This window comes from Pteropus alecto, unplaced genomic scaffold, assembly GCF_000325575.1.
Source record: "Pteropus alecto unplaced genomic scaffold, ASM32557v1 scaffold98, whole genome shotgun sequence".
NCBI classification, from domain to species: Eukaryota; Metazoa; Chordata; class Mammalia; order Chiroptera; family Pteropodidae; genus Pteropus; species Pteropus alecto.
This window is the reverse complement of record NW_006443570.1, coordinates 3,101,141-3,111,679: the sequence shown is the minus strand read 5'-3', so window position 1 is coordinate 3,111,679 and position 10,539 is coordinate 3,101,141. Positions and strand designations below refer to the sequence as shown.

The following is a 10,539-nucleotide window of genomic DNA, read 5'->3' as shown; positions in this document are numbered from 1 at the left end:
CAGCAACTTTAGGATCAGCCTGGGAAAAGCAAAAGGTCCAACTCTCCCCTTTCCCCAGGCTGCTTTAATCAGGAAGACTTGTGGTCTCAGCTCAAGAGGGGCATCACCCCTCACCAAGCCCGCACATGCTTCCTTCCCCCAGAAAATCTAGGCAAGTGTCTCCTCTCCCAGACTCAGTTCCTGTAGTGAGCTGAATGGTCTGTGTCCTAACTCCCCTCCTTCCAGATCTGTGTGACCTTATTTGGAACAAGGGTCTTTGCAGATGAAATTAAATTAAGGTTGTCAAAAATGAGATCAAGCTGGATTACCTGGATGGGCCCTAAATCTAATGACAAGTGTCCTTAAAGGAGACGGGCGACGGGAAGGCCAGGTGAAGAAACTGGAGTAATGCAGCCACAACCCAACGAATGCCTGGACTCTCCAGAAGCTACAAGAGACCAGGAAGTAATTCTCCCTTAGAGCCTTCACAGAGAGCATGGCCCTGCCGACAGCTTCGTTTTGGACTTCTGGCCTCCAGAACTGCGAGAGAATAAATTTCTGCTGTTTGAAGCCACCAGGTTTGTGGCAATTTTTTATAGCTTCCCTAAGAAACTAATATAGTTCTCTATTCTGTAAAACAAACAGAAAGTTCCTAGGGATGCTTTCAACCTTGAGATTCTCCAAATTAAACCATTCAGCAAGGAGGGGAGTTCCAGGTCCAGCCAAAGGTATGTTTTTTAACTCACTGCCCAGCCCCCCTTCCAGATTGAGGATTAATACTTTCACTTGAGTGGGGAGGAGGGAAGCCAAATTAATGGCCCACCTCCCACTCCTCAGAGAAAAATCCAAAAGAGTATTTCATGACCTACCACCAAAGCTCAGACCATCCCGCCCAAACTGATTCAAAGGGCCAAAGCTGACCTGGACCACATTACTAAAAGCAAAGAGCTTTTTAAAAAGAGTTGGCCTCTCTAAATTTGCCCTTGCAAACAACACCTCCTCTTCACAGCAACTCTCTCCCCACCCCTCATGTCTGCCTTCTTCCTCTGCTTTCAGTCTTGGGGGGCAAGATAAGAGGGATACCTTGAAGCACAAGAATGGAAGGCACTCTCCCACTCTCCTCCCTCCTCCCCACAACACAGCTGGAGGGGGGAGGGGAGGTCAGCAGGGTTCATAAAGGCCAGATGTTGAGAAAGAGAGTAGTGCCCACCCCACGCCCACTCACCCCATCCCGACCCTCACCCCCAGTAAAAACAAATTGAGACAGTTTTTAAAATGAACAAAATTTTTGTGGTTTTTCTCAAGAATCTGCTCTATGCAAACAATAACTTTTTACAAAGCATTTTCACAGAAAAGGAGACAAGTCCTTCCCCAGTATCGTATTTGGGAATTGTTCTTCCCTCACCCTGTTTTGGGGGAAAGGGGGACGTTATCCACTGGTGTGGACAGAAGGGTCACTGGGTCCCTATGTTGTTGGGCAGGTCCTCAATCCCCAGGTTCCCCTCACACTTAAACTTGGAATCTTCCTAACAGCTAACCTCCCCTGATTTCACCTGGGTGGAGAAAGCGACTCCACCCCTCCCTGACTCCAGGGGATCCTCCCAGCCAGAGGGCGAGGTCCAGCCCTAGCTCTCCCCTCCCCCCCAGAAAACAGAACCTCTGACCTCAAAACTAATCCCCTGGCCCTGCCCCCTTCGGATCCATCAGGTCCCTGACAACTCCATAAATGCCTGATGTGAAGCAGGGAAGCTGAAAGTACCTCAGCCCAGTTTCCATCCAAACCCAAACTTTACCCCGTCAAACTCCATTGGACCTTGTGGTTAGGCCAAGAGTCCTTTCATTTACCCCCTCCGCAAATAGGAGCTTGTCTGGTCTCTACCCTTTCAGAGGGCTGTTTGGGTGTCCAAAGAATGGACCCAGGCCTGCCCCCTACCTCCACCCCTTCCCATCCATAAATCGGTGATGAGGACCTCGAAAGGCAACTTGTTTGGTCTGATTTTATTGATTTCTTCCACCTTCCATTACTTTCCCTGGGAAAGTCTCTGGCTCCTTCCTCAGACAAAGTCTGCACTTTTGGAGGGGAGGAGGTCCCTCAGCCCTGCCCCTCCTACTGTGAGAAGTAAACTGGGGGAGGGAGTTGGTTTATCAAGATGTGTCCTCTTTCACCCATCAGACCTTATAAACTGAAAGCAAACAGGAAAATTTAAGAAGGAAACTCCAAAACTGGACAAAGGGAAAGGTTGGTGGCTGACACTGAAGATATCACCAGCTAGGGGTCACCTGACTTGGGGGGCCCTAAGAAGGAGGTGATCGTCTTCTCGTTCAAGCTGCCCCTTCCCTCTTGAAGGCTCCGTGGTGCTTGGAGTGCTGGGGAAGGCCTGAGGGGAGCAAAGGGTTAAAGGCCTAGATAGTGGGGGTGGGGGATGCCCCCAGGGAGCTGCCAATCACATCCCCGCCCCCACCGCAGCCCCCTCACCCCTAGGCTCGCCCACAGAAACAACCGGTTTGTCCATCACCCAGGTCTCTCTCCCTTTTTTTTTTTTTTTCCTTTTCTTTGAGCGGTAGCCTCCTTTGCTCCCCCTGGGGTGAGCCCTGCCCCCCCAGAGATCCAAGATGGAAGAGGGGAGGGACTGGAATCTCTGTCATTAAGCCTTTTTCCGTTAAGCCTTCTCGTCTCTCTCCCTTTTTTTTTTTTTTTTCCTTGTCTTTGAGCGGTAGCCTCCTTTGCTCCCCCTGGGGTGAAGGCCCTGCCCCCAGAGATCCAAGATGGAAGAGGGGAGGGACTGGAATCTCTGTCATTAAGCCTTTTTCCGTTAAGCCTTCTCCTGACTCCAGCCTTTAGTTCATCTCCAAAGGATGACGGGGAGGAGGTGTCACCCCAACCAGTTAGGTGCTTGAAGATCACTGTCATCTGAGGTCCCTCGGACCGCAGCCCATAAAACATAAAGGGATCAGGCAAATGTGAGAAATCAGCTCTATCCACAAGCCCGCAGTTTGGCTGTGGCCCCAACATTTCCCTCTTGGCCTAAGAGGTCTCACGCTCAGAGTTCTTCCAAGTTGATCCCCCAGAATTTGACACCGGGGGGCTCAGGGACAGCAGGACCCCCTATCTGCCACCTCCACAGCGGGTGAGCAGGCGGGGGCTTAGAGTCTCCCCGTAGACGAAGCGAGGATGCCGGCCCTAAGTCTCCGTCCTCGCCCACCACAAGGGCCGGGGGGCAGGGGAAGCAGTCGAGGAGGCTGAAGGTGCTGGTGATGGGAAGCGTCGGTGCAGGGCGGCGGGGCTGCGCGCTGCGGTGGGGGGGCGCTGGCCGCCGGCGTTTCTTGGCGGCTCCCCGGGAGGGCCCTTTTGCTGGCGGCCGCTCCGGCCCCCGGCGCAAACTCGGAGTGTCGAGGGCGAAGCCCTTCGCATAACACCAAAGTTTCGACCTGCGGATCAGACGATCGAAATGTTCCTGGCGGAGATCGCCGGGCGCGGCCGGCGCTCCGCTGGCCGTCGAGGGGCTAGCGGCGGGTGCCTCGGGGGCGGCCTGCGGGGAGGTTCCATCGACTGCGGCCTTCTGGCCGGGCAGGGGCGGTTCTGTCGCGGCCCCGGGCCTCGCGGACTCGATGGAGAGGCCCGCAGGTGGCGATGGAGGTTGGGAATCGGGCTCCTGATGCGGGCTGGCGGCGGTGGGGCCAGGCTGGGAATCGAGACCCGGGGCTGGCCTAGGCGGAGCCGAAGCGGAGCTAGTCGGAGGTTCCCGAGGGCTCCAGGGCGCCGGGCAGCAGCCCGGAGGTCCGCGGGAGCAAGCGCTGAAGTGCGGGAAACTGCCTCCGCCCTCTTCCTCCTCGCCGCGGCCCGGGCACACCGCGGCGTCGGCATCCTGGGGGGCCTGGGAGCTCGGATCGCTGGACCGCCCGGCCTGTCCTGCGAGGTGCTTCAGGCCATCCGGGGCCCAGCCGCCGGTGCACAGGGTGCCGCGAGGGCCCAGTAGCACCGGGGCTCGCGGCGCCGGCTCCCCAGTCCCCAGGCCCAGAGAGGACGCCCGAGGTTTGGCAAGGGCGCAGAAGGCAAGGGCACGCAGGCACAGCGGAGAGAACTCCTGGGTCCCCCGACGAGGCTTCCGGGGTGTGGGGGAGCAGGGCGACCCTCGCGGGGACGCCGGCACTGCGAGGCGGGGAGCCGGGCACAGAGTCTCCATGGAACCGCCTGGGGGGGTGCCCACTGAGGGGGCGCTGGTCCCAGCAGCGGGATGCCCTGGCTGCCCGAAGAGCCCACGGACGAGGGGAACATCGCCCCCCCTCGACGGGGAGGCCTCTGCTCACGGGCGCCCCCGGCCCGCACCCCTGGGCGGCGGAGCTCTGGCTCCCTCCTCGATCTCGTCACGCGGCCCTCCCGGCAGCCGGACTCCTGGGTCCCTGAGTCCCGGCGCGGTCGGCCGCCCTTCCTGCCGCCGCGTTCCCTGTGCAGCCCCGGCAGGAGCCCCTCTCGAATAGCCTGGAGCGCAGAGGCGGGGGAAACAAAGCGACCAGCGACCGCGGGAGGCGGGAAGGACCCCGGGCCCGGCACCCGGTGTCCGGGCCCAAGCGGTGGGGACGGAGCCTTCCGCCCGCTCGGCTTCTTTCTTCCCCGCTGGCTCCCGGAGACCGCGTTATAGAGAACTGCCCCCTCGCTGCCCCAATACCAGCGCCGGGGCCGCGAGCCCGCCGCTGATTGGGTAGCAAGACTGTGACGTTACCCGGACCCCACCCCTCCGGCGGCACCGCCCCCGTCCCCATTCGGCTCACAGATACACACACGTGGACCCGGCGCGGCGGCGGCTGGGAGCCAGCGAAGGAGGGAGCGTGCGCGGGTGGGATTGCCAGGGCGAAATGTGCCTCTGCACGTGGCTGGGTGGTGTCCCGACATTTAGTCTTCGCAAAGCAATTCATTTTTTTCCTTTAGCAGTCACGGTTTACGCATCTGTAAAATGGGAATGTACATATTTACCCTCTGTGGGCTATACGAATCAACAGATGAATCTCAAAAACAATGTTGACGGAAAAAATGAAATGCGGCGGTGGTGGTTTACAAGCTTTACACAGCTGAGATTCCTGCGGGCAGAGAATGTGTTCAACCTCTCGGTTCCAGTCCCCTAGAACAGTGCCTGGCATACAATGGGCTCAAAAAATCTTGAACAAGTAGTTAGGAATTGAGTAAGTGTGTGTCAGATGAACAAAGGAAAACACATTCGGGGAGAGGGGTATTTATACCGCGGAAGACGATAGACTTTCTCAGTACCTGTTTCCATTTTTCTAATGCGATTTCTAAACGGCCTCTCGACCAAAATCTGAGCAGCTGGCTCTGCAGCCCACCTCCATTCCCAAGACTGCCCTCTGAGTCCTGAGCTGCCAAAATGGGTTGAGGAGGCCAGAAGAAGGCACACATAGACCCTTACTCTTATTTCCTCCAAAAGAGTAAAGCGAAGAAAAAGTGACTCCCCAATAAAACCCCCTATAATGGAGAACCACCTCCCCACAGCATGGTCTATCCCCTTACCCTTCTTTAGTTTCTGTATACCTTGCTGTGATATGAAATTCTGAACGTATTTATTCTTTATTGTCAGTCTCTCCAATTAGTCTGGAAATGAGCTAAGAACTTTGTCTTAATCAGTACTGCATCCCCACTACCTAGAATAGTGCTCAGACATAATAGGTGCTCAATAAATATTTGTAAGTGAATTAATGAACCCCCAGAATATTTCTCTCTTGATAAAAATCAGGTTATTGAAATATAGCTACCTCCCATTCCCAGAAATATAAAGAGAGATCGTTATGATGGCTTTGAGTAAGGGTGTGGAAAGAATAAGGATGTGGAAAGAAGCTGGGGAGATGTCACAGGAAGAACTATCTCATTCTGGGACTGGGGTAAGAGAGGGTTTCTGTAAGGAGACAAATGATGTGGCTTGCATCCTAACCCTCCTGGTGGTGACAATGCAAGCATTTTTTTTCCTACCTATCATCAAATAACATTTGGGTAGAAAGGAATCAGGAAGGTTGACCTCCCACCTGCCAGAAGTAAAGGCCCCAAGATATGACTAGAGTTTGACTAACTCGGGAGGTGCTCAAAATCCTTACCCCCCAGCATCTTCTACAGAAATCTCCAGGGCAGTTGTCATGAGGGGAGATCCTGGGGTGCTGCAGGTCTAGACTCCAGTGTTCCTAAGTGCTCCCAAAGCCCTGACCTCCTCCCCCACTTCTCCCTCATACAAACCGGAGGAAAGTTCTGGAAGGATGATGATCTTCACAGCTGTGTCTTCTGAGGGACTGTGCTGAGAACTCTTATCCCAAGAGACAGCAGTGCCGATTTATTTTGCTTGTGGGGCAGAGAGGCATCTGCTTCCATCCGACTATATTCCACCCTCCTGGCAGCTGAAATGCCTGGAAAGGGGGCTTGGGCCCCATCTGCAGGAACCTGGACTGAGAAACTCCTTTTACCCCCTAGAGTCTCAATCATTTTTGCATTTCTGTCTAGCATGGTGTTGACACAAAGAGAGAACACTCAAGAAATATTTTGCTATGAATAAATGAATAAATCTTATATAACAATGAAGATCTATGGCAGAGCCTTCTCCCTACAAAAGATCTATGGCAGAGCCTTCTCACTACAAAAGTCACCAGTCCCCCAAATCTGAGTTTGGGGGCTTTGTGGGGGATAGTTACTATTGAGAGTCCTTTCCTAGAGGAGTAATTTCCTCCTCCACCTCCAATTTCCCTTCTTCCCCTACCTTCGATCTGGCTCCTTGAAATATAGCCCGGAGGGAGGTATGGAAGCACTTTGCAAACCGTAGGAGTTAGTCTAACTCTCCAGCTGAAAGGACCTGGAGTTATCAAGCATCCATTTTCAGAGGGCTTGGTCTGGGGGTGTCTGTTATGCAATCCCAAGCAGGTCACCTAGACACTCTGAGTCTCAATGTCTCTATCAGTGAAGAGGGGACAATAGTAGCTACCTCACAACATTCTCAGGATGGGGAAAGCGGGCTGTCCCCGCTGTTGCAATTCCCACTGCCTACAGTAGAGGACACTCAACCCCGTCCTCAGCTTGTGGGATGAGAAGGCAACACCCTTCTCAGGAACCTCTCCTCTCCAAAAGAGAAAAGGCGACAAGCCTGGACGCTGGGTGCCATCTGACACCTCTGTAACAAGGCATAGGAAGGACTCCGAGGAACCTGGAAGCCAGTCCTTCTTCTTCTGTGACCCATCTAGGTCTCACCTAAAGGTCTATTCGAGGATTTGGGAGCAGGGGACCTATCTAGTTGCCCTTTCCCCAGAGGAAGTCACAGCAGAGAACTGGCCCCAGACATCTAGCCCATAATGTTCTAAGAACTTTGTTATTTAATCCCCATAACAATTTTATAAGATAGATACTATATTTCTAAATTTGTATATGTCATACATAACCCAATTTAAGTGTTCAATTCAATGATTTTTATTAAATTTACAGTTATATGACCATCACCACAATCCAATTTTAGAACATTTCCTAAGAGACCCCTTATCTCAACTTGCAGTAACTGTCCATTCCTACCCCCAGCCCCCAGTAACTAATCTACTTTCTGTTTCTCTAGAGCTGTCTTTTCTAGACATGTCATAGAGTGGAATTATACCATACGTGGTCTTTTGCCTCTGAGTTCTTTCAGAAAAGCATAATGTTTCTGAGGTTCATTTGTGCTGTAGCATGTGTTAGTAGTGTGTCTCTTTTTGTTGCTGAGTAGTATCCCATAGTATGGACATACCACAGTTTGTTTATCCAATCACATTTGGGTTGTTTCCACTTTTCAGTTATTATAAATAATAAATACTGTTATGAACATTGGCATACTAGTCTTTGTGTGGACATATGTTTTCATGTTAAGAGTAGAATTTCCAGGTCATATAGTAAATCTATGTTTAACTTTTGAAGAAACTGCCAAATTATTTTATAAACTGGCTATACCATTATACATTCCTATTAATAGCTGTGTTATAAATGAGGAAAGTGAGGGACAGAGACTTCAAGTGACTAGCCCAAGGTCACACTGCTAGCCAGTGTCAGAGCCAGGCAGCCAGGTCCCAAGTCTACCCCATGACAATGATCTAACCAAGAGTCATAACCAAGAGTCTACCCCATGACAATGAATCTAAGAAGGAAGCCATTTCTTGCCCCACTACACTGTGGCCACCACCATTTTGCCCATCTTGCTTCTAGAATTCCCTAAGCCTGTTCCAGCCCAGAAAGGCTGTGTTACCCCCTAGCCATACCCACACTTGGCTCTACCCCTTCTGGAAATCTGCACCCAGGGTTAACAGCTTAAGTTATAAACTCAGATAGGTCTCTTCATATTCCAGACTCATCATCTTACCAGTTATGTGATTTGGGGGCAAGTTATTTAACCAACGCCCAACTTCAACACTTATCAACTCATGGCCAATCTTGTTTTATTTATAACCCCACCCACTTCCTCCCCTATTCCCATTTTTTAAAAAATCAACTTTACTGATATATGATTCACATACAATAATGCACATTTTAAGTGTACAGTTCGAATAGTGTTCACAAATGAATACACCCATGTAACCACTACAATTAGGATATAGAACATAGTGCTCGTTTCAGCAGCACATATGCTAAAATTGGAAGGATATAGAGAAGATTAGCATGGCCCATGCACAAGGATGAAAAAATAATTTAAAGAAAACATATAGAACATAACCCATATTATCTTGAAACAAATCCCAGACATCATATAATTTCACTCCTAAATATTTTAATACATATTTCTACAAGATAAGGACTCTTTAAAAGCAAACATAACCCCAATGCTATCATCAAACCTAAAAAGAATTAAGTTATCCTTTAACATCATCAAATAGCCAAATATAATTTCTAATTATCTTATAATATTTTTCTTTGTAATTTGTTTAGTTTATTTGAATTAAGATCCAAAGAAGGATTTCAAGTGCTTGAAATACCTCTTAACTCTTTTAATCCATACATTCCTTTATCTCTTTTTATTTTCTCCTTGCAACTTATTCGTTGAAGATAATAGACTTAACAGACTATCATTTAGATTTTCCAGTCTGGAATTTGCTGATTGCATCCCCAGGGTGTCATGTAATCAAGCAACATTTATTCAACAATATTTATTAAACATCTACTATGTACTGGATTGCCAAATTTAACACAAAATACAGAACATATTTATACTAAAAAATGATTTATTGTTTCTCTGAAATTCAAATTTAACTGAACATCCTATATTTCATTTGGCATCCCTGTCTATGAGCCTATCTAGTGTTGGATCAGTGGTGAACAAGACAGACACCCACCCCCCAGAAGTTTGCATTCTAGTAAACTAGGGGAAACCAAGTAATATACAAGCAGTCAGTATTCTTCCTGAGGCTGTGAGGATTAAATGAGAAACCCATATGTTTAGCTCCTGGACCATAGAAGCACTGGATAAATGCAAGTGCTCTTTGCAGTAGCTTAGCCTTTTCTCATCCCTGTTCCACAATCCCAGGAATTACTTCAGGCTTGCCCTCCTCCTGCTATACTTCTAGGACATGTCTATAGGAGTTCATTCATCTATTTATCCACAGTCACTGAGCACCCAGCTGATAGCAAGCCCCAGCCAGGGGAACTCAGAAAATGCAGTCTTGTGGGAGAGATGGACATTACATGCTAATTTGACAAGTAGCAATAGAGGGATGATCAAGGTCCGGGAGGATGACCTTGAGGAGGGAAGTCTTCAGAGAAGGTAACCTTCCACTTAGGTTCTAAATAGTGAACAACAGGAATAGACATAGGAGGCATGAGAGAAAAATTCCAGCTGATGAAACAGTATGGGCAAGGAATAAAGGCCAGGACCTGTCTTGCCGCTAACTACCAGCCATCAACAGCCATCCACTCCTGTAAAGTAGAGGAAGTGCCCTGGTGTTGGTCCTGTCGCATCTGCCCTCTCAGAGTCATCCCTTATCTCTCTTTCACGTCTCTCTCATTAAAAAGCCAAATCTTTCCTTGACCCCACGGGCTCTAGTTCCCATCCCTCTCTCTTTCCTTTCACAGCCAAACTTCCTGCAAGAGCTGTCTACACACTGTCTTCCTTTTCTCACTTCCCACTTACTCCTCAACCCACTTCCATCTGCTTCCACCTCCAGCTGCCACCGAAATAGCTCTTGTTGAGGTCCCAGTGGACTCCATCTCATCAAAACTGGCAGGCTCTTGTCAGCCCTCCCATCTTGACCTCTCAACAGCATCCCACATGATTGGCCACTTCCTCTTTCTAGGAACTTTCCAGTCCCACCTCCCCCTCCAGGCACCTTGCTTTTCTGGTGTCCTCTTGCCTCACTTGTCACCCTTTCTTGGTCTTCAGCACAAGCTCATTCTCCCCTCCTCAGCCCAAATGTTAGGGGTCCTCAAGGCTCAGTTTGGCTTCCTCGAACTGCCAGGAGAATTTCTCCCTTCTCTCTCTGGACTCTCTTCCATGCCCACTCCGCAAGTACCATCTAGCCAAAGTGGTGGGCAGCGTACATGACTCAGCCCACACCTCTCCTCTCAGC

General features: G+C 50.3%; 1 protein-coding gene and 1 non-coding gene across 2 annotated transcripts; one reads left to right on the top strand and one right to left on the bottom strand.

Annotated features, from left to right (window-relative positions):
* Nucleotides 1-2,662: 2,662 nt before the first annotated feature.
* EPOP (elongin BC and polycomb repressive complex 2 associated protein) lies at nucleotides 2,663-4,618 on the bottom strand. Its single transcript, XM_015599145.2, has one exon. The coding sequence runs from the start codon at nucleotides 4,161-4,163 to the stop codon at nucleotides 3,021-3,023; it is 1,143 nt and encodes a 380-aa protein (XP_015454631.1). The 5' UTR covers nucleotides 4,164-4,618; the 3' UTR covers nucleotides 2,663-3,020.
* Nucleotides 4,619-8,583: 3,965 nt separating this feature from the next.
* On the top strand, nucleotides 8,584-8,691 carry LOC112473435. The gene has a single exon (XR_003044003.1). It is a non-coding gene; the product is annotated as a U6 spliceosomal RNA (small nuclear RNA).
* Nucleotides 8,692-10,539: the final 1,848 nt, after the last annotated feature.

Excerpts from the sequence above, each read along its gene's own strand:
- EPOP (XM_015599145.2), bottom strand. The coding sequence starts at position 4,163 with ATGGAGACTCTGTGCCCGGCTCCCCGCCTCGCAGTGCCGGCGTCCCCG.